Source organism: Anomaloglossus baeobatrachus, chromosome 5 (assembly GCF_048569485.1).
Source record: "Anomaloglossus baeobatrachus isolate aAnoBae1 chromosome 5, aAnoBae1.hap1, whole genome shotgun sequence".
NCBI classification, from domain to species: Eukaryota; Metazoa; Chordata; class Amphibia; order Anura; family Aromobatidae; genus Anomaloglossus; species Anomaloglossus baeobatrachus.
Window position 1 is genome coordinate 197,833,718 of NC_134357.1, and position 16,346 is coordinate 197,850,063.

At 44.2% G+C, this 16,346-nt stretch overlaps 1 protein-coding gene across 2 annotated transcripts in view; it reads right to left on the reverse strand.

Moving 5' to 3' along the window:
• Positions 1–16,346, reverse strand: part of LRMDA (leucine rich melanocyte differentiation associated) — a 1,835,625-nt gene that overhangs the window by 780,202 nt on the left and 1,039,077 nt on the right. For both annotated transcript variants that reach the window (XM_075347316.1, XM_075347315.1), the window contains 2 exons: positions 5,256–5,382; positions 2,276–2,415 (listed from right to left, as the gene is read on the reverse strand). In XM_075347316.1, the coding sequence (XP_075203431.1) occupies positions 2,276–2,415; positions 5,256–5,382 (267 nt within the window). The remainder of the gene's footprint in view (positions 1–2,275; positions 2,416–5,255; positions 5,383–16,346) is intronic.

The window sequence follows — 16,346 nt, forward strand, 5'->3', positions numbered from 1 at the left end:
AAACATTGATTCATTGATCTGGTAACTGCAAGAGCCTTTACCTCTAAAAACAACCACATTTGAGAGGTTGGGTGATTTTTACATAGAAATCCTAATGCAGTCTATTAAAGGGAAGAGTGTAAGCAGTGGCCAGGCACCTCTAGTACTCACATACCTCTTGTACTCTCACATACCTCTTGTACTCTCACATACCTCTTGTACTCTCAGGCACCTCTAGTACTCACATACCTCTTGTACTCTCAGGCACCTCTAGTACTCACATACCTCTTGTACTCTCAGGCACCTCTAGTACTCACATACCTCTTGTACTCTCAGGCACCTCTAGTACTCACATACCTCTTGTACTCTCAGGCACCTCTAGTACTCACATACCTCTTGTACTCTCACATACCTCTTGTACTCTCAGGCACCTCTAGTACTCACATACCTCTTGTACTCTCACATACCTCTTGTACTCTCAGGCACCTCTAGCGCTCACATACCTCTTGTACTCTCACATACCTCTTGTACTCTCAGGCGCCTCTAGTGCTCTCAGGCACCTCTAGTGCTCTCACATACCTCTTGTACTCTCAGGCACCTCTAGTGCTCTCACATACCTCTTGTACTCTCAGGCACCTCTAGTACTCTCAGGCACCTCTAGTGCTCTCACATACCTCTTCTACTCTCAGGCACCTCTAGTGCTCTCACATACCTCTTCTACTCTCAGGCATCTCTAGCGCTCTCACATACCTCTTGTACTCTCAGGCACCTCTAGTACTCTCAGGCACCTCTAGTGCTCTCACATACCTCTTGTACTCTCAGGCACCTCTAGTACTCTCAGGCCCCTCTAGCGCTCTCACATACCTCTTGTACTCTCAGGCACCTCTAGTACTCTCAGGCACATCTAGTGCTCTCACATACCTCTTGTACTCTCAGGCACCTCTAGCGCTCTCACATACCTCTTGTACTCTCAGGCACCTCTAGCGTTCTCACATACCTCTTGTACTCTCAGGCACCTCTTGTACTCTCAGGCACCCCTAGTACTCTCAGGCACCTCTAGCGCTCTCACATACCTCTTGTACTCTCAGGCACCTCTAGTACTCTCAGGCACCTCTAGCGCTCTCACATACTTCTTGTACTCTCAGGCACCTCTAGTACTCCCAGGCACCTCTAGTATTCTAAGGCACCTCTAGTACTGCCAGGCACCTCTAGTATTGCCAGGCCCCTCTAGTACTCTCAGGCACCTCTAGCGCTCTCACATACTTCTTGTACTCTCAGGCACCTCTAGTACTCCCAGGCACCTCTAGTATTCTAAGGCACCTCTAGTACTGCCAGGCACCTCTAGTATTGCCAGGCCCCTCTAGTACTCTCAGGCACCTCTAGCGCTCTCACATACTTCTTGTACTCTCAGGCACCTCTAGTACTCCCAGGCACCTCTAGTATTCTAAGGCACCTCTAGTACTGCCAGGCACCTCTAGTATTGCCAGGCACCTCTAGTACTCTGAGGCACCTTTAGTACTGCCAGGCACCTCTAGTAATCTCAGGCACCTCTTGTACTGCCAGGTACGGTTGGTGCTCTCAGGCACCCCTAGTACTCTCAGGCACTTCTAGTATTCTCAGGCTCTTCTAGTACTCTCAAGAACCTCCAGTACTCTCTCTCAGGCACCTCTAGTACTCTAAGGCACCTCTAGAGCTCTCACATACTTTTTGTACTCTAAGGCACCTTTAGTACTCTCAGGCACGTCTAGTACTTTCAGATATGTCTAGTACTCTCATACATAATACATCTCTAGCACTCTCAAGCATGCCTAGTACGCTCAAGTACCTCTAGTAATCTCAGGCGCCTCTAATACTGCCAAGCACTTCTAATACTCTCAGGCACCACTAGTGCTCTCAGGCACCTCTAGTACTCACAGACATCTCTAGTACTCACAGGCAGCTCTAGTACTCACAGGCATCTCTAGTACTCACAGGCATCTCTGGTACTCACAGGCATCTCTAGTACTCACAGGCATCTCTAGTACTCACAGGCATCTCTGGTACTCACAGGCATCTCTGGTACTCACAGGCATCTCTAGCACACTCATGCACAACTAGTACTCTTTAATATAGGAAATAAGGCACTAAAATCCAACATGGTCAATTCATTTTACCATTGATTTAAGATGATGTAAGAATGTTTGTCAGTTCTCCTCAAATCTTACTAGCAGCTGCAGAATATGAACTACATAAGTTACTGTACATGATGGAATCCCTGAAAGAAGTGCCCAATGCAAGTGTGAATGCAGTTACTAACCTGTATCTTTGGTAGTCATCTTCATCGTTCTCTGTGCTTACAAGTTCATTGGGACAAGCCTGGTTACCAAGCAAGCTGAGATATTCCAGGGCTGGAGCTGATGTGGCTAATATGTCCAAAAGGTAATCCAGCTCCGTCAGGTATTTCCATAAATGTTAAGTCAATATAATCACATCATTAAACAGTATATTAAATTATTATTTTCCTTCATTCACTTTATTAAAGGATTTGGAAGAAATAGGATAAAAATGGTGGTCTTCTTCTTTGAAGGAACACTACACTCCTCAACAATGAAGTTACAACACCAAGAAGGAAGTTGTGGAATTCTGGAAAACATGTGATCGATAGACATGTTACTGATCAGTAAATGATGAAAAAATGGAGACAGCGTTTTGAAAACATCTCGATTTATTCAGTATGAAGCATGAGCACCACGTGCAGAAATCCTCACAGACCTCCGTTCCAGTCTCCATTGCTATGTTTGGCTAAGTTCACACAGGGGATCTTTTGCTGCATTTTTGAGGTCACAAAGATGCACCAAAATGCATGCATTTCCTTCCATCAGCAAAGTCTATGAGATTTAAATTTTGCTGTCCACACTGGGCATCTTTTGTTGGCTGCATCTGGGCAGCATTTTTTGAAGCTCAACCCAAGATGGAGCATGCCAATTCTTTTTGCATTTTTCCAGCATTTGTAAGCCCTTCCAGTCAATAGTTTTGACTTAAAAAACGCAATGGTCAAAACGCGGTAAAAACGTGGCAAAAGCGTAGCAAAAACGCATTGCGGTTTTTGATGCCTTTGTTACTGCAGTGTATTTTTGGTGCGTTTTTTGGGATAAAAATGCTGCATCTTTGTGGTAAAAAAAAAAAAAAGATGCTGCTTGTGAACATAGCCTTATTCTGCACGCTCTAGCATTTGAGTGGTGGCGTTACGTCAATGGACACCTCTAACGTATAGCCCAATGTAGTGTAAACACCTTCTCCTGATTTGTGTAGATAACGTCTGACAACTTGGTCTTGGCATTTATTGTCCAATTTCACTCACATTATAGAATGGAATAACTGTGGAACCAGTGGAACAACCATTTCTCCAAAGTGTCCCAAGAGCCGTTTTCTCCACAGCAAAGTGTCTCCAGACTTGTCTCCCAGCGATCACATCTGGAATGTCATTGGTCAGTAGCTACAAAGGGAGTGAGCGGATCTTGATGATGTGCCAAGATGCGCTGCAGAATATTCCTTATACAGCCATTAATAACCTAACTGATTGCAGACAAGATGTGTGAGTGCAGGGATTTCTCCATGTTGCGCTAAGGCTCCGTAGTGAACAAATGGAGATATTTTGCTTCCATGTTTTTATCATTTGATCTCTGTAACATGTCTATTGATCTTGTGATTTCCATCATTACATGACTTTTCCTTCTTTGTGTTGTTATTTCAGTTGCTGAGAAGTGTAGCTCAGCTTATTTAATTGGAGCTGAGATTTACTATCAGACACATATCGTGCTGAAATACCAGATACATCCAATCTCATGTATTAATTGCAAATATCCCCTGTAAATTGACCTAACCCTCTGCCAATAACTATTTATTGACGACTCATGTTTTTTAAGTGTTGGTCTAGTACATCCAACAATACTGTTTGTTTCATCTGACATTGTGATACTTTAAGGTCTATGGTGTTGAATTTTTCCAGGACAGTACATAGATAACCTATTCTCAGTGATACAGATGGTGTACATAGCCCCAGTGAGCATTGCACCTCCCGCTGCTGTCCCTACGTATGGCTTATCCTTATTTTAGAGCACTGTTCAACGTTTTGGAAATAAAACTTTCTATGTAGCAGAGTACTACAGGAGCAGACAGGATTAGTGAAGTGAAATAGCTCTCATGTATTGTACTTAAGGTTCTACTGCCACTGATCTAGTCACTTCTGTTTCCTAAGCATATCCTGCCTGCTGTACTGCATACTGATATTTCACCACCAGAGGGCACATGCATAGACCTAGAAACAGTTTTGTTTTTCTTTATTCTTCCATTTTTAAGGAAAGATTTTGAACACTTGATTTTTTTTTTTACTTTACACATGAAATGACCGATTTATAATTGCTAATTCTCACTCAAAGTAAAAACTTTGTTTTTATTGGCTTTGCAACTGATATCTTCCCCTAGGTCTAAACTAATATTATCCAGAGTCTGATGTAAGTGTTGAGTAAGAATTTAATACTCGTGTAATACTTTCTGTTACAGTGTAGTAGCATTGCAAAATTGGGAAAAAAAGCATGTGGTGATCACAGAGGCTATGTTAACTTAAACTGTTAAAGGGACTGCTCGCTACTACATAACCCTTCTTTAAAGGGTGAAGTCCCCCAGATGAAAAAACCCCAGCATATCATCACCTTCCGGACAGGCACTAAATTACTATTTTGGATCAGCTTTTCTGAGAACATTGTGTAATACTTTTGAGTTACTAGCCCCAGCTAGTCATTTTTCCTACTCTAATGTGGACTGCCACTGAAACTGATCCATAAAAACGTAGCGCACCTTGATTGTGCTGCACTTCAGGGTCAAGTGTCTAAATTTCTTGTGAGTATGCGACAATTATGAAAGGACAGATCACCAATAAGGCTAGCCGTAAACCGTGTATCTAACCCTTAGCCACATGACAGTTGGAAAATCCGTTTTTCCATTCATCATTAAGAACAGAGGAATGAAATTAAAGCCAGAGACGGATGTGTCACATGATGAACACCAGTGGCGTCAGACAGATCCTATCAACCTATAATAGTTTTTGTCAATTTACTGGAAAAAATAACGGAATTTTCTAATGGAAGCTCCAATACTGATGTGAACCTAGCCTCCAAGACACAAGACAGGAGGGCATCTGAGGCACATTCCTGCCAATTAAACATTCACTTTACTTTACAAAAAATGGTATAAAACCACTTATATAATTTACCCCTCACTATAGTTTTAAAGGATATCTCATTCTTATTTAGGGTCAATGTGTGCAGGTATGAGAAAAGAGGGAAGATAATATGGTTTCCCAGTTGATTGTTGTCTAGTATTAGCTCTTCTAGGCACACAAAATCCTCCAGTCCTTCCAGAGATCTGTGGAAAGAAAAAAAAAGCCAATGAAGTAAATAATCTGCATTGGAACTTCTCATAGCAGCTATAGTGAAGCATCACATATAAGAAATGTCAAATCCAGCATTGCTGTAAAAGGATATACGGTGTACTATAGAAACACTTGATGTTGCTACTGGTAAACCATGAACAGAGAGCGCAGGGTACTGAAGAGTGTAATCCGGGATATCTATGTTCTCATTAGCAAACTGCAGGTGTTTATCAATAGTTTGTAACCTACAGTAGAAAAAAGTAGGCAAAATGGAAACATAGAGATCTCAATGAGTAACATGAGTAGCAACATTACGTTGATCACAATCAGATATCTTCATCCATAGCAGTATCTATTTTCCAAATCTCTACTATTATAAAATGGACATAGAACAGGCCAAGCTACATTTAAGTTGTTAGGGGCAGAAAGAAGAGAAAAATGGAAATCCATAATCGAAAAAGGCTATGTACATTGTCCACTAGAGGATTTGTCTTCATTAATAGTCAAGGAAAAGAGTTTGGAAAAGTCAACAGAGATTGGCACTCCACCTAAATCCATGCGGTGCACGTGGAAAGAAAGTCCAAATATACGAAAGAGTCCGGACAAGCGCTCTTGTAGCAATTAGTAGCTTTATTGAGGGTTCACCACTTGGACGTTTCAGCCCCTCTGAAGCTGTTGAAAGCCAGGGAGGGGCTGAAATGTCCAGCAGGTGACACCTTAATAAAGTCGCTAATTTGCTATAAGAGCAAGTGACGGGACTCTTTTATATAAGGAAATCAGTTTGAGACAAAATTTCACTTAGCATATATGACTACATTATTGTGTTTGTCAAAAAGACGGACACTACCTGAAAGGCAAACAGTGCAAAGTGTCATATTGAGTAATTTGCATTTATTTATTTGACTTTCGCTTATATAGCAACATCATATTCACCTTTGTCTAGATGAGACCATGCTCAAGTAATGCATCTATACAAACATATAGTCAGTCTATTGCTGCAAATGAGGCTGCTGAAAAAGATAATTAAAGCAGTATTCTCAAGTTTGGAAGTTATCCCATAACCATGGAAGAGGGGATTATTTTATTCATTTATCATGCTTATATAGCGCTATTGTTTCAACATCACTTTACAAACATCATCATTAGTAATGAACGAGCACTACCATGCTCGGGTGCTCGGTACTTGTTAAGACAGTTAGATGCTCGGATGGGCATGATATGAGCATCCGAGTATAATGGAAGTCAATGGGGGACTCGAGCATTTTCGAGCCCTCCATTGACCCATTATACTCGGGTGCTCGAGTCACACCCATCCAAGCATCCCACTGCTCTTAATGAGTACTGAACACTCGCGCATGAAATTGCTCTTCTCATCCTTAATCATTATCACTGTGTCCATCAGGGCTCACAATCTAAATATGTCTGTTTAGTAATCTGCTGGAACATAGTTAGAGTCAGAAAGAGTTAATAGTTTGGGACAGAATGGGAGGGGCTACGTGGAGACAATTTCAATTTAGTGGTGCTTTTATACTCCAGCATTCAATGGTGTAAAGGCTACTTTACACGCAGCGACATCACTAGCGATGTGATGGTGAAAGCACCCGCCCCAGTCGGTTGTGCGTCACGGGCAAATCGCTGCCCGTGGAGCACAACATTGCTAGGACCCGTAACACGTATTTACCTGCCTAGCGACATCGCTGTGGCCGGCAAACCGCCTCCTTTCTAAGGGGGCAGTTCGTGTGGCGTCACAGCGACATCACATGGCAGCCCTCCAATAGAAGCGGAGGTGCGGAGAGCAGCCGAAAGAAAGTTACGTCCACCTCGTTGCCGGAGGACACAGGTAAGGTGTTGTTCCTCGCTCCTGGGGTGTCACACGTAGCGATGCCTCAGGAACGATGAACAACCTGCATACTGCAACAGCAACGATATTTGGGAATAGAACGACGTGTCAACAATCAACGATTAGGTGAGTAATCTTGATCGTTAGCGGTCGTTCGTACGTTTCACATGCAACGACGTTGCTAACGAGGCCAGATGTGCATCACGAATTCCGTGATCCTAACGACATCTTGTTAGCGATGTCGCTGCGTGTAAAGCCCCCTTTAGACCTCAGGTCTGATAGCTAGTAGACTGCCATGCTACAGGGTTTTGTGGGTGAAGATGAAAGACATCATAGAATACATCCTAATGGCCAAGCAACATAAAGAGATATGTGATGGACCGGAACATTCCATAGACCGGAGCCCATGATAACGATGCTGATTAAACAGTATGAAACTAAACTGTGAGGTAAATCCGGAGATATGATGATAAATCATGATAGTCAAGTCATGTTCGTAAGCCCTCTCCTGGTGTCACCCCCCCTTTCCTTCACACAACTCCTTCGATCAGAAAAGTTACCACAGGGATAAATGGTTTGTTTAGCAGATAGGTGTCAGAGGAACTGGTCTGTGTTCCACTCACCCAGCAGAAGGCCATCTCCTGTGATATGTAGATCGCTTGTCCTCTCAGGCCTTTACAACAAAGAGAGAGAGGAAGAACCCCTGGGAGCTGTGTCGACTCATCAAAGAAAGTGGACAGTGACCTGGCAGAACCAAAAGGAAGCTAGGCACCACAGGAGAGCATACTGCTGGCTCCGTAATATCATACCCAGTTATGATATTACCATGCGTCTCTGCCATACACCCCCTACATCGTTAGAATTGGGACTTCGAGCCGAATCTGTGTATATCCTCGGAGTCTATGTGGCACCCCGGGGGCGGCGAGATAGAGAGAACTGCTAGTAGGAGTCCGGTAAATGAGTCGTGTTTGGATTCAAAATGCAGAGGGGACCCGGGCGGATCTGATGGCACCAGAACCGTCCCGATCAGACCTCCAAGTCCGGAGTTGCGGGTAATAGCCCCTTCTGGGATATTACTCTGACTCAATGCAGGGGGAGTGGCAGTGCTTCCCTGTGAGGTCACTAAGGTAGGAGGGGACCTGGATTTGCCCAGGTTGATAACCCAATTCGGCCATTTTCCAGTGTTCTTTCGCCGGGGGTCACATGTAGGAAACATCTGTGGGAAAGATCCTAGAAACCTGGTCTACAGTGCCCCCCTGTGGCCAGAAGCACAAGGTAACTGATTGAATTGTATACCTGTTTGTAATCCATATCTTGCCTGTAACTGTACTCTGACCTATGTATATTCTGTAGATTCCCTATTGTATATATTGTAGTTTCTAGTGTGGCTTAGGCTGATTAAATTCTATAACTAATCTTGGGCTGTTCTGTTATCTCGATCTTGAACCCCACGCCTGTGTGTTCGGCTAATAGTTACCGTAAGTCGGTTGGTGGCAGCGAGTGTGTGCCAAGGATCATTGTGGGGCGGCCAGTGAGAGGCGAGGAGGTTCTTATATATTCCGTCCGCGGAGGTCGGAGGAATATATACCCTTCTCTCACCGGGGACCCATCAATCATCGGCACAGGAGAATAGCGGCCTCCTTGCTTATTAATTGGCCTGACTATAAGAGGGGCGCTAGAGAGCGCGTCACATGCTCTGTCTGTCGGTCGGGAGGTATAAAGGAGGGTTGACCCCCGCTTGTTATTCCCCGATTGTGACATTGGTGGCCAGCACGGGGGATTACAGCCCCCCGGCTGTTCGTGACATAAACCTAGGGGAAATAGAAGGCCCATGTAAAGGGGGTTTGAAAGAAAAAGAACTGTATCAGCAGGACGCTAGTAACAGTTATCTACAGTGAAAGGAAGCTTAATTGTGCATTTTTAAAGGAAGCTATGGTTGCAATATTGGGACATACCTTCTCCTACGGAGAGCAGTGTACTTTCAAGGTTTTAGTGAGAAGTCGTATCGATGTACCCTAAGGAGTGGGATCCTCATTAGTCAGTTGGGAGAGGAGAGTAGATGTGAGTGGCTGTAGCCTTACACATCGATCTGTGTTGAAGGAAAAGGTGGATTGACATGAGTTGCAAATGTATGAAGTGCAAAGAAAATGGAGAGTCATTAAATGTAACCAAGAAGTGCCCATGCCTGCTTAATGTAAGTAAAACACAAGTGAAGCATTGTAGCTATTATCTGATGTACATTGTTTATATTAAAAAGCTGTTGAACAAAAACGATTTTATTGTTGAACTTTGGTCTCCTTTGTTCACCTTTATATCATCTAGTCCTTGCCTGCCCAATTCAACGACACCATGCCGTCTACATGGAATACGAGTACCTCAACCATAAACACTGCCTCAACCACGTTACATATGTTTGAATGTCCCAGTCACAGTCAAGACCTAAATCCCATTGAGAATCTGTGAGGACACTTGAGAATTGTTGCTCAAAGACACTCTCCATCCAATCTCACTGAGCTAGAGCAAAGAAGAATGGGCAAAAATCTCAGCCTCAACATGTGCAAAGCTTTACACAATCAGCAGTGTTAGGTTAGGCCAGCCATACACATTAGATGGCTGTCGGCCAAATGATGTTTTGGCTGATCATTCAGCCGGCTCTCCCATATACAAGAGAAACGGTTAATATCTGGGAGGCAATACAATTTGCAATCTCAATCCGACATGGCTGATTGATATTTCCCCTGACAATAAATTGTCCAGTGTTCCCATACACATTAGACTGTCAACTGAAACCCATGGACATTGTTGAGTTTCTCTGACATTAGTCTAATGTGTATGGGAGCTTTAGAATTGTAGGTGAAGAGAGAGTGCAACAGCTGTAACCAATAATAACACCGGGGGTCTTAGGCTCTTGCAGTCCCCTAGAGGCACCATATCTAAGTAGTGGTAACATATCACAGATATGCCTTAATTCATGTATGCTAAAAAGCTGCAAGCTTCTAACTGGACAACAGTTTGTGATTAAAGAAAAAAATATTTTTTGCTCCCGGAGGCCATATGTAAATCATAAATAAAAGTGCTTCTGTATAATGAGTACCGTACTTCCGAAACCGCAACAGGGTACAAGGAGGGAACCTAGGTTTGGTTACTTCCATAGCATCTCACTATTAGTTCTGTGGATCTTCTCTGACCACTAGGAACCATCATTACAAAAAGAAAAATGGCCCCCTCTATCTCTCCTGCTTTCATGAGAGGACTCGTAAAGAAGTTGTCCAGTTACCAAAACTGATTTTTTTTTTTTCTGATAAATCTTGCTATTATGTGCCTCTCCACACATCTATCATGTTATTTTACGAATATTACCTTTTATTGTGCTCTAGCAGAACATCCTCATTTCTGGCTCCAGCTCTGATGGAGTTAATCGCTCTCTTGACTTCCTGGGTTCAGTTACTACAACTTCCATAATCCTTTGCAGTAACTAGCAATCTATCTCACACCCACTCTAACTGTCCCTCCCCTCAGATCTCCACAAAAACAGTTCCCTCCCCTCCTTCCTGTGTGCATTGCCTAATCATGGTAATAGAGCTTTTATCATTTGGTCACCTGCACAACAAGTCCCAGAGTGGAGCAAGATAGTGACATATAGCACACTATGTGTAAGAGCAGAGCATGTCACTGTCTCCACTCTGGGACCTGTGCTGCTGGTGGGAGTGTATGATCACACTGCGTGGCAGGGGGGATTTCAGCTGAGGAAACCCCCCCTGTACTCCACACTGGAGCCCGCACCTCCCACAGCTGACTGCTGGTAAAGCAGAGCGTTCTGCATTCACCCCTGCACACTGGAGCCCGCACCTCCCACAGCTGACCGATGGTAACCGGCGCCGCTCTGCATTCACCGCTCCACACACTAAAGCTCTCTGGATCCTCCCCTCGATGCTGGGCTGTGACGTGCGGTAGTCACCGCCCACAGCCCAGTCAATCAGTGTGAGTGGTGCCAGCCTCCTCTGACGTAAGCGTCAGGTTTGAGAGCCCGGAACTTGGTCGGGACATCAGAGGGTGCTGGCAGCCACAGCTCCAGGGGTCATGTGACAGGCACTGAGCGTGCAGGATAGCGCCGCTCAGTGCCAGAACTGGAAATAGAGACCAATTAAGAAAACTCCCAAAAGGGTAAGTTACATCCATAGACAAAATTAAAAAAAATGGGTGAACCACCCCTTTAAGTGCTGGATCTTTCAGTTCTAGCATAGGGGGCTAAACTTCTGGAAAATGAGCTCAGGAGCAGGTCTTCTTTTGAGTTTTATCCTTGAATGTATGATGGTGATTGCCTGCAAAAGAGCACCTAAATCTAACAAGAGAAAAGATTCACCTGAAACCTAGTTACATTGTGCAAAAGAATAGCTACAAAAAAAACCAAACAATAATTCGGTATATGTTGTAAAGGTGGAAAAAAGACAATGCCCAAAACGCCAGTGAGATGTATTTGTCACTGTCTGGCATCTCCTAGCACCTAGTCTTTCCTGGACCCAACCTCCATTCCCAAGATAAATAAGGCTGTCACATTTCACCTTCAATCCCTGGGCACAAATTTAAGATGTCATCCATCATTCATGCCTGAGTAAATATCAGCCACCCCTTTCTGTCTACTCCCTTGCAACATCAATAAATAGAGCATAGGATTGGAGGGTATAATTTTGAGCTTAACTCATTCATATTTGAGCAGAACTTACTGGCTCCAAATGTTTTCTCTTCCATCTCTGTCTATCCTGTTGCTCTCTTCTTGGCTGAAACAAGGTCCTCTGGGGCAAGTAGTGCATCATGTCCAGTCAATAGCACATATTTGTGCACTGCAAGGACATAGCATAAATCAACAGTGACAGCAGGAAGGCTCAGAAGGAGCCTGACACTCCGTTAAGCATTTATAGTAAATAATTCCAAACAGGCTTGCTGCATTAACCAACTGGCAGCCAGAAAATCTGGCACAGTAGATGGTTAATGTTAGCCTGTTAGAATCAAGTTAATGGCTAGAACAGCTTGTCCCCCTGCCATAGAGATAGTTCTGTTTCATATAACTTGTTCTTTTTTTTTTTTTTTTTTTTTTTTACTGCACTATTCTAAGTCCTGTTGTGTATAAATACGTGACTCTTCAGATTTTGTGTTATACCATGCCTGATGAAGAGACCTGAGTAGTCTCGAAAGCTTGCAATTATTACCATCTTTTCAGTTAGCCATTAAAAGGTATCAACCACTGAGGACTCTCTGTTCTTTTAAACAATTTTTTTAGCCTGTTAGAAGACATTTTTATATGACCCTCAAGGGAAATAATAATGATGTTACATCAAATGAAAAGCCAAACACCAGACATCCTGTAAGACTGGTACCAAGGTCAGGTGTAATATGGGGATATTTTAACAGTTAAAACATACAGAGGCTTTCAGGAACAATAGCTTCTTACAAGAGATGAGCAGATCAGCTATGAATCAACTTGGAGTCAAATATCATCATATTCGCAGGGCCCAAGAATTCAAACACGATTCACGCGGACAGCAAAAAAAAAGAAGCCTGGCACCATGTCACACACAGCTGAAGAGATAGTGAGTGGAGATGAGAGGACTTGTTGAAGTTCGTTTCGACGGGTTCAGCTGAACTTTAGGTAAGGTTCAGTTGTGGACCCGGACTTGACCTGAACCCCATTGGAAGTTACTGATTGGACAGTTCTCTTCGCCCACATGCAGTGAGCCATAAACAGATCACGCCCGGGGGAGGGGAGGCGGGTTTTTTTTTTACTTTTTCTTGTAGACATTACATCTGATAATGCTGATTTTGCCCCCTAGCGTACCCGATGCCCAGCGATGCTCGTACAAGTGGTCAGCATATGTAAAGCACTCGAACGCCAAACGCAAACACTGACTTTTAAAAAAAATAAATAAAAGAAAAATTCTGTGCTCATTACAAACACTGAACTTTACTGTTCGTATCGCCTCACATCTAATAGCGAGCTCTCAGGACATCAGGCATAGCCACCACACTTCCCCATAATGCACTGCGTCACACCCCATGGCCTAGCACAAACCAACCAAGCAGGGATAGCATTTTAAGATTTTATAGATGAAGAATAGGAGGCCAGAACATGCAGAACAGATAGGAATAGAAATACCTAAATCTTATTGTGGTGTACTACTGCAGGGCTGAAGAACATAGAAAATGAGCAGTAGTCTTGGTTTGTGAAGAATAATACAAAAATGTAATTGATAGGGAGGTACTGGATCTGCAGTCAGTATGACTATAAATTGAGCGATCTGTGATATACTGCAACAACAGACCATTATTTTTTATTATTCTTAAATTTGCAGAACAAAAATGTGGAGTTCAAGTACCCTTAGTGCTAATTTTCAAAGAGGAAAAATGTTCAAACCAAGACTTGTCAGGAATCTGCTCCCAAAAGGAAGACTTTTTAGATCATTTTTACCATTTAAGTAGTTTAAAAAAAATCTGACAATGCAGTGTATTGATAAAAGGCTGTTGGTTACCCCCTCTTACCATCTGTTTTTCCCTTATCCAAATAGGTTGAAGTCACTAAGTGATTATTAAAGGGAACTTGTCAGGTGCAATATGCATGAAAAACCATGAGCAGTTCTGGGTGCATATTGCTAATCCCTGCCTGACCATCCCTGTATCTAGTAGCACAGATAAAGAGATCTTTAGAAAAAGTATTTCTAAAGATCGTATATTATATGCTAATGAGCGCAGGGACTAGTCGTAAGGGCGTTAGTTCCTGTGCTCATTCTGCCCTCTTAGCATGGTAGCACGTCCACAGGGGTGTGCTAACATACTATTCAATACAGCATCACGTACCTGTGTCTGTTGTGATCACTGATCAGAAGTCCTGAAAATTCTGGTCAGCCGCACTAGACCTCTCTGAGGCCAAGACGCGTACACCCGGCTTCATAATGCGCATGACTAGAAGTGCCGGGCATTCAGATCAGCGGTCACAGCAGACACAGGTACATGCATCACCGCTGGTGACTCTGCTTTGACTAGCATATTAACACATCCCTGTGGGCGTGCTACCATGGTAAGAGGGCGGAATGAGCACAGAAACTAATGCCCTTGCCACTAGTCCCTGGCCTCTTTAGCATATGATAAAAGATCTTTAGAAATACTTTTTCTAAGGCCCCCCTTCACACGTCCGTGAAACACGTGCGTGTTTGGGCCGTTTCCGTATGTACCGGAGACACAGCCAAACGTGCACCAATGTTAATCTATGTTTGAGGTCACACGTGCGTTATTTCATAATGTCCGTGTCCGTGATCCATATGTGTTTCCGTTTTGCACGGAAGCATGTCCGTTTTCTGCACGGAACACGCACACGCAGACACCATGAAAGTCAATGGTTATGTGCGCACAATACGTGACGCGGAAGCATCTCTGTATGCTCCGTGTATGTTTTGTGCTTTTTTATAGCGCTGACGGTCATTCTTTCTTTTCCTGTCTATGACGGTCAATCTCCCTCAGTCCGTCGGTCGGTCTCTCTGTCTGTCGGTCTCTCTCTGTCTTGTCTGTCCCTCTATCGCTGTCTATCGGTCAGTCTCCCCCCTCTCTCATACTTACCATTCCCCGATCACTGCCGCAGCGCTGCACGGCTGTTCACTAAACTCCGGCGGCTTTTCCTCCTTTGAAAAAGCCAGCCGCTCATTAAACAATCTCGTATTCCCTGCTTTCCCCGCCCACCGGCGCCTATGATTGGTTGCAGTTAGACACACCCCCACGCTGATTGACAGCTGTCTCACTGCAACCAATCACAGCCGCCGTGGGGCGGGACTATACTGTGCAGTTAAAAAAATAAATAATTAAAAAAAACAACGTGCGGTCCCCCCCCATTTTGATACCAGCCAGGGTAAAGTCACACGGCTGAAGGCTGGTATTCCAAGGATGGGGAGCTCCATGTTATGGGGAGCCTCCCAGCCTAACAATATCAGCCAGCATCTGCCCAGAATGGCCGCATACAACAGATGCGACTGTTCTGGGACTCTACCCGGCTCTTCTCGATTGGCCCTGGTGCGTTGGCAATCGAGGTAATAAGGAGTTAATGGCAGCCCATAGCTGCCAATAAGTCCTAGATTAATTATGTCAGGCGTCTCCCCGAGATACCTTCCATGATTAACCTGTAAGATACAGTAAATAAACACACACACACGAACAATCCTTTACTAGAAATAAAAAACACAAACCAATTCCCTCGTAACCAATTTATTAACCCCAACAAAGCCCTCCATGTCCGGCGTAATCCATGGACCTCCAGCGTCGCATCCAGCTCTGCTGCATGAAGGTGACAGGAGCTGCTGAAGACACCGCCGCTCCTGTCAGCTCCACGCAGCTAATGAAGGGAATAGCGCGATCAGCTGAGCTGTCACTGAGGTGAGTAGCGCGATCAGCTGTATCCAGCGGTGGCCGCGATTAACCTCAGTGACAGCTCAGCTGATCACGCTATTCCCTTCATTAGCTGCGTGGAGCTGACAGGAGCGGCGGTGTCTTCAGTAGCTCCTGTCACCTTCATGCAGCAGAGCTGGATGCGACGCTGGAGGTCCGTGGATTATGCCGGACATGGAGGGCTTTGTTGGGGTTAATAAATTGGTTACGAGGGAATTGGTTTGTGTCTTTTATTTCTAATAAAGGATTGTTCGGATGTGTGTGTTTATTTACTGTATCTTACAGGTTAATCATGGAAGGTATCTCGGGGAGACGCCTGACATGATTAATCTAGGACTTATTGGCAGCTATGGGCTGCCATTAACTCCTTATTACCCCGATTGCCAACGCACCAGGGCCAATCGGGAAGAGCCGGGTAGAGTCCCAGAACAGTCGCATCTATTGTATGCGGCCATTCTGGGCGGCTGCTGGCTGATATTGTTAGGCTGGGGGGCCCCCCATAACGTGGAGCTCCCCATCCTGGGAATACCAGCCTTCAACCGTGTGACTTTACCCTGGCTGGTATCAAAATGGGGGGGGACCGCACTTCGTTTTTTTTTAATTATTTATTTCTTTTTTTAACTGCATAGTATAGTCCCGCTCCCCAGCGGCTGTGATTGGTTGCAGTGAGACAGCTGTCAATCAGCATGGGGT